This window comes from Myxocyprinus asiaticus, chromosome 10 (genome assembly GCF_019703515.2).
Source record: "Myxocyprinus asiaticus isolate MX2 ecotype Aquarium Trade chromosome 10, UBuf_Myxa_2, whole genome shotgun sequence".
In the NCBI taxonomy this organism is placed as follows: Eukaryota; Metazoa; Chordata; class Actinopteri; order Cypriniformes; family Catostomidae; genus Myxocyprinus; species Myxocyprinus asiaticus.
In genome coordinates this window covers 20,499,279-20,514,900 of record NC_059353.1, presented here as the reverse complement: position 1 = coordinate 20,514,900, position 15,622 = coordinate 20,499,279, and the positions used below count along the sequence as shown (strand labels likewise).

At 38.8% G+C, this 15,622-nt stretch overlaps 2 protein-coding genes across 2 annotated transcripts; one reads left to right on the top strand and one right to left on the bottom strand.

Moving 5' to 3' along the window:
• Nucleotides 1-312: 312 nt before the first annotated feature.
• LOC127446883 (potassium/sodium hyperpolarization-activated cyclic nucleotide-gated channel 1-like) lies at nt 313-13,525 on the bottom strand. The gene is made up of 12 exons (XM_051708188.1): nt 13,324-13,525; nt 11,006-11,373; nt 10,593-10,779; nt 10,393-10,497; nt 10,165-10,302; nt 6,055-6,216; nt 5,800-5,893; nt 5,554-5,681; nt 5,312-5,458; nt 4,966-5,203; nt 3,432-3,605; nt 313-3,100 (listed from the first exon to the last, which is right to left on the bottom strand). The coding sequence occupies exons 2-11, from the start codon at nt 11,185-11,187 to the stop codon at nt 3,436-3,438; spliced, it is 1,551 nt and encodes a 516-aa protein (XP_051564148.1). The 5' UTR covers nt 11,188-11,373; nt 13,324-13,525; the 3' UTR covers nt 313-3,100; nt 3,432-3,435.
• Nucleotides 13,526-13,638: 113 nt separating this feature from the next.
• LOC127446890 (cytochrome c oxidase copper chaperone) lies at nt 13,639-15,420 on the top strand. Its single transcript, XM_051708194.1, has 4 exons — nt 13,639-13,764; nt 14,208-14,345; nt 14,434-14,545; nt 15,179-15,420. Exons 2-3 carry the CDS (start codon nt 14,227-14,229, stop codon nt 14,516-14,518), a joined length of 204 nt encoding a protein of 67 aa, XP_051564154.1. The 5' UTR covers nt 13,639-13,764; nt 14,208-14,226; the 3' UTR covers nt 14,519-14,545; nt 15,179-15,420.
• The last annotated feature ends 202 nt before the right edge of the window (nt 15,421-15,622 follow it).

Sequence of the window (15,622 nt, the reverse complement as noted above, 5' to 3'; positions counted from 1 at the left end):
CGGTCCAAAGATGGCCGCCGGTGGACTGACTTGCTAAAACGACTTTGACGAATCACACAATCCGTCCATGTATTTATGGGTACTGTGCCCGAGTCTCAGATAGGTTGAATTAACTTGCTCAGACTTGTACCCCCCATTCTCTCTCACAGTCTGTAAAGTATTTGAGTATTTGTTCCCATATTAAACTATCCTTTTTTCTTTAACCTATTTAGAGTGTTTTCCATATCTACTCCAATAAGAAGCAGAACATGAAGAAACACCATTAACAACATAGATAACAATGCAACAAAGATTTTAAACCATGTCTGGTATTGTGTTATATTTTATTTAGTATATTTACATCAAATGTAAGTAGTGGTGAGTAGATTACCACTGCACCGCCCCCTATATGATAAAAATAACTGATGATGACTCAGAACTGACAAAATACACCCCATAACTTCTCCCTTATGTAAGCCCTTGTGCAATGCTTCAAAGGCTGCACAGTCCACGTCAGGGGCCATCTGAATAATTTATAATCTTGGATTCTGAAAATAAGGGGTCAGCTTTGAAGTCTTCAACCACTGGTGAAAGGAGAATCCATGGTTCATTGTTTTATTTTACTCTCCAGCAAACGTCCAGCATTCTTGCTTGACAGGCCTTGTATATCAACCTGGACCTAGAGAAATACCCATTTTATATATTCTGAATGGCAAAGGTGCTTTCAGATAATTTACAGTTTCATGTACACTGGCAGCCAATAGATTGGAATATGTACAGATTTTGCTGTTTCGGAAAGAAATTGGTACTTTAATTCACCAAAGTGGCATTCAGCTGATCACAAAGTACAGTCAGGACATTACTGATGTAAAAAACAGCACCATCACTATTTGAAAAAAGTCATTTTTTTAATCAAATCTAGACAGACCCCATTTCCAGCAGCCATCACTCCAACACCTTATCCTTGAGTAATCATGCTAAATTGGTACTAGAAAATCACTTGCCGTTATATCAAACACAGTTGAAACCTATTTGGTTCGTTAAATGAATCTTAACATTGTCTTTGTGTTTGTTTTTGAGTTGCCACAGTATGCAATAGACTGGCATGTCTTAAGGTCAATATTAGGTCAAAAATGGCAAAAAAGAAACAGCTTTCTCTAGAAACTCATCATTCAATCATTGTTTTGAGGAATGAAGGCTAAACAATGCTTGAAATTGCCAAAAAACTGAAGATTTCATACAAAGGTGTACACTACAGTCTTCAAAGACAAAGGACAACTGGCTCTAACAAGGACAGAAAGAGATGTGGAAGGTCCAGATGTACAACTAAACAAGAGGACAAGTACATCAGAGTCTCTAGTTTGAGAAATAGACGCCTCACATGTCCTCAGCTGACAGTTTCATTGAATTCTACCCGCTCAACACCAGTTTCATGTACAATAGTAAAGAGAAGTCTCAGGGGTGCAGGCCTTATGGGAAGAATTGCAAAGAAAAAGCCACTTTTGAAACAGAAAATCAAAAAGAAAACATTAGAGTGGGCAAAGAAACACAGACATTGGACAACAGATAATTGGAAAAGAGTGTTATAGATCTTAACCCCATTGAGCTTTTGTGGGATCAGCTAGACTGTAAGGTGCGTGAGAAGTGCCCGACAAGACAGCCACATCTATGGCAAGTGCTACAGGAAGTGTGGGGTGAAATGTCACCTGAGTATCTGGACAAACTGACAGCTAGAATGCCAAAGATCTATAAAGCTGTCATTGCTGCACGTGGAGGATTTTTTGATGAGAACTCTTTGAAGTAGTTTAAGAAGTTCTGAATAATAATTTTTTTTTTTTTTTTAAATTGTAATAGTAATTTTTCACGTTATTAATGTCCTGAATATAAATTGTGATCAGTTGAATGCCACCTTGGTGAATAAAAGTACCAATTTTTTTTCCATAAGAGCAAAATTTGTACATTATTCCAAACTTTTGGCCGCCAGTGTAAATATGTATGAATGTGAAGTAATGCTTATGTGAACAGCAGTAGATAAAACAGAAATATTAGTTTAGTATAAGTTTCTTTAGATTTCAAGACTTAAAATGATATATTAAAAATGATAAATACAATATACATTTAAAGACAGAAGACAAAAATTAAGAATTTACAATTAATATGCATGCTGATTTATGGAGGGCTTATTAACATGGTCATATATACCCTTGAAAAAGAAGACTAATACCAGGGCTGTTTCTAGCTATAACCAGGCTGCTCCTAGAAGGATTTCGCTTAGGGCCCCCATATGCTCAGAAAGGGCCCTGAGTAGTGCTTTTTTTTTTTTTTTTGTCGTAAAAGCAATGAAAATGTACACTCTGTCCCTGACAAAAAATATTCAGAACAAAAGATCAACAATTAAACAGTGAAATGATAAAGATCCATGTTTACTAAGGAACTTTATTATTAAATTATGTTTTATCAGCGGCTAACTTTTAAAACAGGAACTACTTTATTTACTTTGAGTTAAGATTTTCCCAAAACCTTTTTGCATTTTTAGAAACTTTTACTGTTTCAGATTTGCAGGTTTTAACCCCCAGAAAGGTTAATCAATAATAGTCCACATTATTTTTGTGAATTCAGGTAAATTATGTTAACTAGCTTTTTTATTTTTTATTTTTATCAAGAACTCTCTAATTGGCAGAAATCAGGCACTCCTAATGTAGACTTGGTTGAGATCCTAAAAATATTAGAGTAAAATTATGACAGACAGTGCTGGGCTGTCATGGTGCATCCTGTGGAGACTTGGGCAGTAGCAGTAGAGGCCAAGAAGAGAGGTCAGCAAACAGTCTAAAAACTTTCTGTCTGTATAATTAGAGGAATCATATTCCAGTGTGGTTGCTTGCAACCAAGACACACCTTCCTCCCTTAAAATATCTTGCATCCATCAGCTGATAGTAGAGTTGAATTAGACATCCTGAAGTATATGTTGCTATTGATGAAGATCCAAGTACATACTGGCTCTATCTGGCCAGTTGCATGCTGTGGAAGTTGCAGGAGGGGCTTGTGGGTGTAGCCATCCATGTGATTCCAGCCCAGGCAAAATGGAGATGAAGTGTAACTTTCCTCCTGCGTCTTACTACATCTATGAATACAGAAATATTGTAGGTTAGTGCCTGAGACTGTTTGTGTGTTTGGGAAAGAGATCTGATGAGATTGCTGATATCTTTAAACATGTATTTAACATTAAACATTAAGTTATTATGGCTGTTATATAATATACCTTAAGGTACATTACTGCTTTCAAAATTTGTACAGCATTGTTTTGTTAATAGGATGTTAAAATGTAGTGATCCAACCTGAAAGAACTTGAGAGCATAGCTGTATATGCAGTATGCCAATTGTTATGTAAATATTTAAAAGGTAAATGTGCACTGCAGATCCAAAAGTGTGTCACTGATGTGGCTCAAGCTTACTTTGTCAAAATAATAGAATGTTTTTGTCTGATTGTGATATCTCCAGGTCCCTCCTGATGTCAGGGTAGTCCTCTATAACACGATGAAAGCTGTCCACTGACAAGGAAAAAAGCTGACAGATTGTCAGCGCTTTTACTGTGGCCAAATGCCTTCGTCTTGTTAAAAGACAAGACTCTGCAAAGGGAGATTTACATGAATTACAAGGAATTACATGATTAAAAAAAGTTACAATTAATCATTTGTCAAATGCAATAGATACAGTCACCAATGCTTCATATACTGTATACTGAGGGCGTTGCAGACATGCATGTTCAGATGTTTGCTTCCTATGATATTATTGATGAATTGCTTGTATTTACACCAGTTATTTTATTCAATTGTTAAAAAAAAAAAAACAGTTTTGGATTGTTTGCCTTATTAGAAGTTCAAAAAACCACACACAAACTTAAATTAAAAAAAAAAAATTAAAAAAAAATCTCAGACATTTCTTGACATTTTGCCCCTAGAAATTAATGGATAACTACGGTAACTAGGATTTATTTTCCCCTGTGGTTGAGCCCTTCTTGCAGGAACCATCCAGCATAAGGCCCTTTCCCACCTACAGTCCTGGTACTTTTCCTTTAGTAACTTTCTAGATGAGAACTCAAACGAGGAACGGAACACCGGATCTGACATAAGACCCTTTCCCACCTAGAGTCCTGTACTTTTCCTTTAGTAACTTTCTAGATGAGAACTTGTATGAGGAACGGAACATCCAAGGAGACTTTTCCCCTGTTGCATTTGCATTCAAATAGTTACCAATTTAGTGACGTCATCTAGTATTGACCATTTTTCTTCTGACGTGGTTGGAACGCACGACTCAATATCAACAACACCGACGGAGGAGGCCGGGATCGGAGTTACACTTTTATTAGGGCTGTTTCGTGTGCTTTGGCTGCATCCGAAAACATAGGCAGCTGCCTAATCAGTTAATGGATTAACCGACAGCGTCACACGCACACAACCACACACATGTGAAACGGGTGATCTTCTATCGATACTTTGTTGGTTTTATTTTATTTCTGTTAAGGGAATTGTAAAATCCTCTGAGTAGCATGCTAGCAGCTAGTTGTTTACTAATGGTGGCTGTTTTAACCCCTCTCCTTTTAATGCTTTGTGTGTCATAGGTTTTTGACCAATCACAGGCTGCAGGACCTCCCACAGTCCCTATACGCCCCCAAAATACCTACTCCAGAGTAGGAGCTAGAAATACCCCCAAAACACCTCCGAGGAACTATAGTTCCTTAGATGCGAAAGCGACAAAAAGTACTAGTCCCCGGGGAAAGTATCTAAAACGGGCTTTATACTGCCAGTAGGAAAGGGTCTATACAGTACCAAATAATTTACACTATTGTTCATTGTATTTTATGACGCAGTAATTCAAAACATCTACTATGAGTATTCAAGACAATACAGAACAATGTTTGACAGAAAGAAATCCTGAAAACTGTAGACAATGCATAAACAAAGTGAAGACTTATATATTGAGTCAAACCTCCAAAGTAGTCTCCATCATACAGTTTCCTCTGGAAGAACTCATTCTCCACAAGGACTTGCCCATGTTCTATTAAGAACATGCGGTCACCAGGACCATTCCGACAGATGATGATGTCACCCTCCTGGAAGACCTCACACTGCAGCTCCAGGAGAATGGCATTGATGAAGTTTACATCACGGTTCCGGAAGATGGGAACATTTCTCACATGACCGGAGCAAATGCTCATCAAAATGTCCTTATTTAAGCAATTATAAAGACACTGTTTCAATTCATATTATATAAGAAAAACACCAATAATTTCAGACTACTTAACACATTAAGACATCACAACAGTAAGCAGTACCTCTCTGAGCGATGAGGACACCCACTTTAGGACGTCCTTCTCATCATACCATTTTCCTGCATAACGAGCCTGAAAGTAGTTGCTGATGCGCATACGTAGGGCTTTAGGAAGCTTCATAAAAGTCATATAATCTTCCAGATGATTCATCTATGTAAAAAGAACAAAGAAGAAAAAAATGCAAATGACATAACTAATAAACACCTAATATGTTGTTTTAGAAAGGTATTTGTTCTTCTTTGCACCTTGCTCTTGTATGCTCTTGCTGTTGTGTCCACATCAGTCATCATAACAGCGGTGTTGGCGACCATAACTGTGTACATGAGGGCTCCAGACACAATGCTAGTCATGACAATCCACAGCTCGACATCGTCTAAAGTAAAGAAACAAAAAACACATTAGACAATAAAAGAAGTTTCGATTGTATAGTGTGATGGTTGTATGATAAACTATATATTTCTAAATCAGCTGATCAAAAGTATACTCCTTGCTTGTTGGTGTTTCAGAGGAACCATATGATATTGCAGTCATGTGAGATAGCGCCCGAAAGACTCCAAAAGAATACTTCTCTCCCACTGTGGCATTCTGCAAAATGACACAAAACAAAAGTCTGCCATTGATTATAATATCCAATTATAAAAAGTTTATTATTTACAATGATAAAAATTGTAAAAGCACATACTGTATACATTTTTTATATCTAACATTTTACATAAATATATGTACAGGCAATGTGTGACGCATACCATTAGATTCTCTTTTCTAACCCAGCAGTCTGAGGGAAACTCCTCAAGCATAGGTACAAAATACTGAATACAGCCATTCCAGTGACACAGCAGGAAAATCATCATAAATAAAGACAAGATTCTTAGGAATACCCTCACCACCTCTAAGTTGGCATTGGAAACCTATGGGACAGATATAAAAATATAAATCAATATAAAAATGAAAGGTCTTATTTGAAGAAATACAGTAAAGACACTGAATATGATGACTAGTCTACATTCACAATTTTGTCAGCCACAGAACTGACTACTAGGGATGTCATAAAATATTGATATATCGATTAATTGTAACAAGGCAGATGTGGAATGAGGATCTAAATGCAGCTTTTAATGGAAACCAAAAATAAACAAAGTAACTCAGAACAGAATGAAACAAAAACACGGAAAACCAAGCACAAAACAAGACAACACATGTGAAGACTGACAAAGAAACCAGGGGAAAACAAGGGCTTAAATACATGGGGGCAAACAAGGGAAAGAGGCACACCTGTGGAAACAATCAGGGGAAAACCAATCATAAAATGAAACTACAAAATGACTACAAACTAACAGGAAACAGGAACTAAACAAGAATTTCAACATAAAAGTCAACACAAAAACAGGGAATATGTGACAGAGCCCCCTTTTAAGGAGTGGATTAATATAATAATATTAATATAATAATAAACTGTAATAATATAATAATAATTATATTATTATTATTATATTATGTTCTCTCTTAACAACTATCAACCGACAGCCTGAATGTCAATACAGTACAATACTGTACATTCTATATATATATATATATATATATACTTTTTATGTATTTTTATTTTTATTTTTATTGAATAATGTGTATCTATATCGTAAAAAAACAAAAACAAAAAAAAAAAACAGCGTATTGTATACTGTACAGTGTATGTTATTATTTGTATATTGTTGAGTGTAATTATGTGAATAACAGATGTTTAAATTGTGTTGTGTTAATTTGATGTTATTGTAAATTGGTATATGTCTCATCACTGTCATGACTGCTATGTTGATCGGAACTGCACCCAAGAATTTCACACACCATTGCACTTGTGTATATGGCTGTGTGACAATAAAGTGATTTGATTTGATTTGATTTTGATTCCAGACGCTCCAAAAAACAAAAACAAATTGTCCATGGAGTGTGGGGGAAAACAGGTAGTTCAGGGGGGCACAAGGGGTAAACAGGCAGTTCAGGGGGGCACAAGGGGCAAGGGGAGCAGAGGAACAAGGCAAAGTCAGGGAGGTTTGAAACCAAGGCGGAGCTGGACGGATGGACAGCCAGAGTGACACTGCAGGCTTGGAGGACCAAGTAGACCAGAGCAGATCAGGCGGGCAGCCAAGAGACCAGGGAGACCAGAGCAAATCAGGCGGGCGGCCAGGAGACCAGGGAGACCAGAGCAGATCAGGCGGACGGCCAGGAGACCAGGGCAGATCAGGCGGACGGCCAGGAGACCAGGGAGACCAGAGCAGATCAGGCGGATGGCCAGGAGACCAGGGAGACCAGAGCAGATCAGGCGGACGGCCAGGAGATCAAGGAGACCAGAGCAGATCAGGCGGACGGCCAGGAGACCAAGGAGATGACCTTAAGGTGGGGACTGGGTCAGGAGTCCTGGGAGATGGCCGCAGGACCGAGACAGGGTCAGGAGTCCTGGGAGGCGGCCGCAGGGCCGAGACAGGGTCAGGAAATAGTCTCTGGGGGAGTGGGCGGAGCTGCTGGGGAAATAGTCTCTGGGGGAGCGGGTGGAGCCGTGGAAGGCGGAGCCGCTGGAGGAATAGGCTCTGGGGGCGGAGCCTGTGGAAGGCTCGAGGGGTGAAGCCATGGAAGGCGGAGCCGTGGCAGGCTCGAGGGGCGAAGCCGTGGCAGGCTCGAGACAAATCATAAAATGAAACTACAAAAGGACTACAAACTAACAGGAAACAGGAACTAAACAAGAATTTAAACATAAAAGTCAACACAAAAACAGGGAACATGTGACATTAATGATCAGCACTTTATTTTATCGATATATTTTTGAGGCAACGATATATTAAAACTAGCCGACATTTAAATTAGAATCCTAATTTGCATGCTTTCCAATTCACTCAGTTGACTTTCTTTTTAACAGTCTGGTGTAATAGCGTTGGGAGACCACAAGAGGGTGATATAACATTTACTGATCACGGGTAGGAAAGGCACAGGTATCCCACACTAGGGTTTCTGTTAGTCAGTAATTACCAGTATTTGACAGTTAAGAATTCCTAACGTCCGACAAATTTAAACATTGTCGGACACAATTTCCAGTGAAAATATTAACACAATACCCTTTAGTTGATGCCACAAATGTACAGTGTGACGTTATGCCAATGATAACAGCGCTTTGCTGACGGAGGTTTAAACTTTCCAGAAGCTTACAGAGTTCTAATCCACAACTAAAGCGCGTTGTATCCCACACACTGACAAAAGCAGCCTGCGTTCCTGTTTCGCGTGCCTGCAATGAGAATTTTCTCACTTCAGAATCACATTAAAACAGCCTTGCATTTGCCATTTTCTGGAGAGAAGGACACCAGGCTTATGTGAATCTCAAGTTGTAGAGAAACACTGGAAACATTTAACTTAACTCTGGCAGCAGAACGTTTTTGTGCTATGAAAAATAAAGAGCCAAGGAAATTAGCCAAGGTGAGAAATTATATGAAACAACCTAACGATTTGGTATTTATTTATTTATAAATTAAAAGATATGTGGCAAATTGCAGTTTAATTGTTTTGCTTTGCCCCCATTGTTGAATGTTCTTTTAATTTTGACGCTAATTCCATGGATTTTTTTCCAATTTGTCCAGCAAACTTTACCATAACAAGTGTTATGGTTCAACTGGTTTTCATGTTAACTGGTGACCTTCTTCCATTTTACACCAGATGTGAACGACAGGCCGCAGATTCGTTGATTCCGAAAATCATGCTTCTGACACAATATTTTGCACTCCATTAAATGTAAACTTACTATATGATGCTGCCATCATTGTACAGATCAAAATAAGTGGTATTATTAGATCAAAGGACAGAAGTATGCAAGATAAAAAATAAAAATAAATAACCGAGGTAGGAGATAAAACAATCAGACACCATAGCGTACTATTCGTTTGAGCTACTAGACAATTTGAGGGGTCATCTTTGTATTCACATGTTCATGTGTCTTGTTTTCATTGGTTCATTGTTTGATTACTTTGTTATTAGTCTTGTCTTTTCATTGGTTAAAGTTCATTTAGTCTTATCTTGTTTATAGTTTAGTCTTGTGATTGGTTGTCTTGTTTACCTGTTACCCATGTCCTTGTATTTAAGCCCTAAATGTTTGCCATTGTCTGGTGTCAGGTATTGTGAATTTAACTTTGTTTTCCCAAGCCCAGTCATGTTTTCTTTAGGTCAAGTCTATAGTCAAGTCAAGTCTAGTCTAGTAAAGTCATTCATGTTCATGTTTATGTTTTGTTTTGTTCATGTTTGTAGTCAGGGTTTTTGGCTATCACATTTGGAAATAAACTGCACTTGGGTTCATCACTTCATCGTCTTCATCACTGTCTTTGCCAGCATCGTTACACTCAGTAGGATTAGGTCTAAATAATTATATTAATGTAGATCAACCTCATCAGCATCATGTATTAAGTTTACATTTAATGGAGAGCAAAATATTGAGTCAGAAGCATGATTTTTTTTTTTATACTGAGCATTGGCTGTGTGTGTGCGTACCTTTGTAGAAAATAATTGTTACAGATTTCAGAATGTGCTATGTCGTCCGCCAGACGTGACCCCCTTTAATTTACCCTGCCGCTCACACTTTACCAAAGTTGTGTTGAGAAATATGTTTGAAAAGACAAAGACTATTGTGCAACGAACAGCCCTATTTAAATCTGAAAAAAATCCAATATATATATATATATCGATAATCATCTGAAAAATCTTCCGATTATTGATGCGTGAAAAAGACATTGATCTCGATCCCAAGCCTACTAACTACATAGATCTTATTAGGACCAACAATACATATCCATGTACATCATACATTTGTTAATTTATTCATGACTTACCCTCTCCACCTCATTGAAAAACCTAACAAGCCGGGACACACGCAGTAGGCGGAAAAGACTGAGGATTCTCACAAACATCAGGATGCGCATCATTTTGCTTGCCTTTGATGAAGGAGAGTCGCTATGGTATTGTAGGTCCTGTCATGACATGGCACAAGACAGGCATGTTTTCCTTTTGCAGCACTGTAATTTTAATACTGCCAATGCATTAAGAAAAATCCACATTACCGCAATAAGTAGTATGTAGCCAACTGGGAATGCTGCCACCATATCAGGCACAAACCAGCTCCTTAAGTAACATTGTCGAATCCTTTTCAAATCAAGAATGGCTCCCTGTGCAATATACAGAAAGATTCATTGGAATGATTGATTCAAGTACTGTTCAAGTAATGGAAGTTTTCTTGTATGTCCATAGAGCTAATCCTTACCTCACTTTCCTCATTAATGATACCCATGCGAAAGTTAAGCCCAACGTCAATCAGGAACAGTGTGTCTGAGAATACATTAAAACCCTCCCAGCCTACTCCACTGTGCCCATCTAGAAAGGCAATCTCCATTGGGATTCCAATTAGATTAAGAAAAGTTATGGCCACCATACACATGATGTAGTAACTCCTGCATAAATGAGGGCAAGAGTTATTCAAATTTTTTAAAAATTGCCATTTTTTTGCATAACAAGTGTATTTCTACCATTTTAATACTCATTATTTCTCATTCTCAATATAGCATTTTTGCATTCCCACCACATTTTGCATCAGCATTGTTATTAGGATATGGGTCTCCTTAAAATGCTATACTATACTATATAAAAAACCCCAAGGATAAGTTAAGGGTACAGTACCTTAAACGACTGAAGGGATGGATGACGAATATGCCCCCCTCTCTCTGTCTCATGCACTCCTTCTCCACAGCCACCTCACTGCCGTAGGCATACAGCGATCGTCTGTTCAACTGTGGCAGCAGTACATTTTTCCACCCATCCCAGCTGAAGCGCCTGCGGTTCTCAGGTGCGAAACTCTCCATTTCCAGGCTCTGACTAAGCACTGTTATCACCAAAGTGCCTTCAATATCTCTCACTGCAATTCTGTGTCAACTATTTCTGGACTTTCTTTTATGCTGACCATTTCTTCCACTTCATCGTCTTCACACTCTCTCTCTCTCTTTTTCTTTCACGCACACACATACAGAGTAATTTTCCATCACAGTTCTCTGACACAGAGGAGAGGAGAAAGAGATAAGTTCCAGACTTTCCATTCTTTCCTCCCTGTCAAACTAACTATTCTCTCATCAACTATTCAGTATCTTTGTCTCGAGCTCACATCAGCTGAGCTTCTCTGTACTGTTGGGCAGTTCTTTGACATGAGGTGGTTTTGAATATCACAACCATTGTCCTCTGAACTAGACAGATACTGATAATGGGAGATGATAGAATTACTTAAACTCTTTGTGTGATAATGACTGTACAGTGCACAGATAATTTTGCAATTACAGAAAATAACACAGGAGTATCATTTTGAAGGCCTTTCTGTGGGAAATCAGACTTTAAATAAAAGTCCAGTTGTATTTTTAAGGTATTGAATATGTGGGGAAACTGGTTTGTGTTTCCCATGTGGCAGTGTACATTAAAAGCAGACACTTTCAGCTTGCAACATAACAAGGATGCAACTTACTACTGTATATCTTTAGCAAACTGGATACAGTATTGTATTGCTGGCGGGCTTAGTTTATAAGGCTCAGAGTACAGTGTTGAATTTCAAAGTGGCATACAAGTAATGTAACGGGTAACTGATCTTCGATTCTCAGAAGGCAACAAACACCTAAACTATGCATTCATTCATTGTTCTCTGCATATCACGTTGCTTTCAGTTATCAAGTGGGTCACTGAATTCGCTGATAAAAGTTGACTAGTTGCTGGTTTGCAAAGAACAATTTACTCTCCAAAGCTTCAGTTAACAACATGTAAGAAAAGAAGAGCTGTGTTCACTGCCTGGGCCGCACCTAAGCACAAGCAGCTCTTATGGAGACAGACTGCCCTCACTGCAAGGGAATGAATCTCCGGATGTTGCGCTCAAGGATTGACCTCATTCTAAGGGAAGATCCAGCCTCTCGCACCCTCCCACCTGTCTCTTGTGTGTTAAGTCCAGAGGGACCACATGAGGAGGCACGGTGGGGTGGTGAATTTGAGCTGGAACAATTAGAGGAGTATCTTGTGCCGGCGCAAAACCTCGGCCGGGCAGCAGAAACATTCCTGACATGCCCAGCCCCGTGAAGAGGAGCCCAGAGCTCGCCGTTATTCACAGCCCAGAGCCGAAGGCGGCTTGATTGGAGGCACATAGTGTTTCTCCCCTCTTCTCTAATACTGTTCATTGGGAATGGGACATTGTCCAAAATGTTGCTACTGTGTGTATTACTCAAATAAATGTTCTCACAAAAGAATAAAAAGCTCCCATTGTACAAACACAAGACGCTCAAAAATTCTCTGAAAAAGGGCCATTTCCTCTTCAGGTATAATACACCCCACACATTATGCTCAACCACTTGCCTATAGTGAGGTGCTCTATCCCCTATAACGAGCAAATCAATAAGCTGTTGTCCAGCTGCGCGAACACGTGGCGAGCCCTCACGGGCGTGTCAGACTGAGTGTTGAAAACAATCGTGCACGGTTATACGATTCAGTTTGTACGGCGGCCTTCTCGCTTCACCGGTGTTTTGTAATCTGTGGTCCTACAACAGGATGCGCCGGTGTTGCGCGCAGAGATTCACAGTCTCCACGCAAAAAACATGATAGAGACTGTCCCAGACTGCGACACAAACAGTGGGGTTTACAGCCGTTATTTTCTCATTCCGAACAAAGACGGCAGGCTTTGGCCCATTCTAGATCTGAGACGCTAGAATCGCGAGCCCATTCAAAATAATAACGTAGAAACTGATCTTATCGCACATCTGTCCTCAGGACTGATTTGTGTCTATACATCTGAAGGACACGTACTTTCATGTACCAATTGCACCACGCCACAGGCGGTTTTTGAGATTTGCGTTGAGGGAACTGCGTATCAATTCAAAGTCCTTCCTTTCGTTCTGGCTCCCTGCACGTTCATGAAATGTATCGATGCGGCACTCGCCCCATTGAAAATGAATGGTGTGCATGTTTTTAATTACCTTGCTGATTGCTTATTACTAGCCCAATCAGAGGCACTACTGAGCGAACACAGAGACCTGCTGCTTTGCCATCTGAAAAATCCGGGTCTGAATGTCAACAGGGCAAAAAGCACATTTTTCCCCAGCCAGCAAATCTCCTTTTCAGGGGTTTGTCTCAACTCTGTAAGCATGCATGTGCACCTCACAAACGAGATCATACAGACCATTCTCCACTGTCTACCACAGTCCAAACTGAAGTAAAACATAACAACTAAATAAAAAAAGGAAGTCAACGTTGAACTTGTTTCCAGTATAAAAGATCTCTGGCTTTGCTATATTTGTTTTAAACTATGACCCGGAAGCTACACGACACTTCCGCTTTTTGACAGCTAAGATAGCAGCACGCGGGTTGTGTAAGGAAGGGCACACGAGAGTACAACACTGCCTGCAGCATTACATAAAGTGAGTGGAGATTTACCATATATATATATATATATATATATATATATATATATATATATATATATATATATATATATATATATATTTTCAGTTTTACATGGGGGTTGCGTGAAAGCACAATATTACTTTTTGCGATCAAATAAGACATTGCAGTTGTTACATCGAAGCACAACAAACTGTATTTCAACTAAATTGATCTTGCAAAAACTATTTGTTTTGATATCGGAACAAATATGTTTTGCAGTTGAGGAGACATTGTTGGATCTTAGATACAACAAACGATATATCCAGCAGCTTTATCGTTGTGCAACAGAGGACATGATGTAACCAGTAATATGGTGTACAGTTTCGGAACGCTGCTGCTTCGTCCAACAAATTATGCGCAGTTTAGTTTGAGCTGGTTTTGAGTGTTAAAGTTACGTGTCACCTGCTATTCTTCTCAGGCAGCACTTGTAAGTGGAAATGTCGAACCTGTCAGCAGCTAGTATTGAGTCTTCACCTGCTATAGAGGGGACAGAGCAGAAGAAGCCTCTGAAACCTTGCTGTGCGTGTCCTGAGACCAAGAAGGCAAGAGATGCCTGGTGAGGATGTTATAAAAATTGGTTAACTTTTGCTTCAAGTGTTACCATCATGTTGAATAGCTGTAACACATTGTGTGGCCCATTTCAGCATTATTGAGAAGGGAGAAGAAAGCTGCACAGACCTCATAGAAGCTCACAAGGAATGCATGAGGGCGCTTGGTTTTAAGATCTAACCCCATCATGATGTGATTGCGTGGATGGTAAGTTTGTTTTCATTGAATTATGAGTCTTTTGATGACCAGCAATTACAAGGCAAGATATATATACAAAAGGGTCTGTTTTCATGTAATTGTATTGTGAATGGTTCAGTGCCCTGAATGTGCAAGTAGATTTAAGACTTTCTAAAATCAGTGCTGGATAAGCAGAATTTTCTCACTTTCCTTTTTTTGTTTCCACTATTTTGGCACAACCTTGAATTGACCCCATTTACTTTCATAATACACATTCCTATTCCTGTTGTGCAGGATTCATTGGTGCATGTTATTCCAAATAAAACTTTGTCCTCCTTTTTCAGCTGGAACATTTGTCATTGTTATCTTTTACCAAAAGTAGTAATTTGCTCCGCCTCCATTTCAGTTTGTAACACCCACTTTCTCAATACAATCAATTACTAATGTCACACCCAACATTTCTTTCTTACACCAGATTATGGGAAGTAAAATGGGTTTCACATTGACTAGTGCAGTGTTCAGATTGAATTAAGATCTGTGCAGTTGAGGATTGAGTATAGGAAAAGCTTCATTGCAATAGTAATTATATTAGCCTGAATGCTTGATCATTAAGATATCTTTTAAGAATTCAGTTAATTGGTTCTATTTTTTTTCCCTTTACAGTTTGTGACTGGCTGTATGACATGGTCCTGGTGTGTGCTTCATTTTTATTTATACTGAAACACTGAAAGGAAGATTATGTGGTACGGAAATTGTTTTTTGAGGGAAATACTGTCTATTTTTCTTTTTTTATATGTGCAAATTGATACTTAATATGAATAAAGATCCTATGCAAGATGTTTTAAGTCACTCTCTCTTCTAAGTTTACCATTGATTAATTAAAATGAAGAGATTTCTATAATGAAGTGCCTGTTTTTTTGTTGTCTTCAGTGTGTGTTTGAATTACCCAGCCTAATCAATATTTATCACTGCATTTTTGCTATATGATCGATGCTGCATTAAGTAGTATTGGTTGCTTGACACCATGTAAACCAAGCATTTTATTTGGTTTCAGTGTAAACATTAACAGATTTTTTCCTGGTTCTGGCCTGTATCAATTCAAGCTTC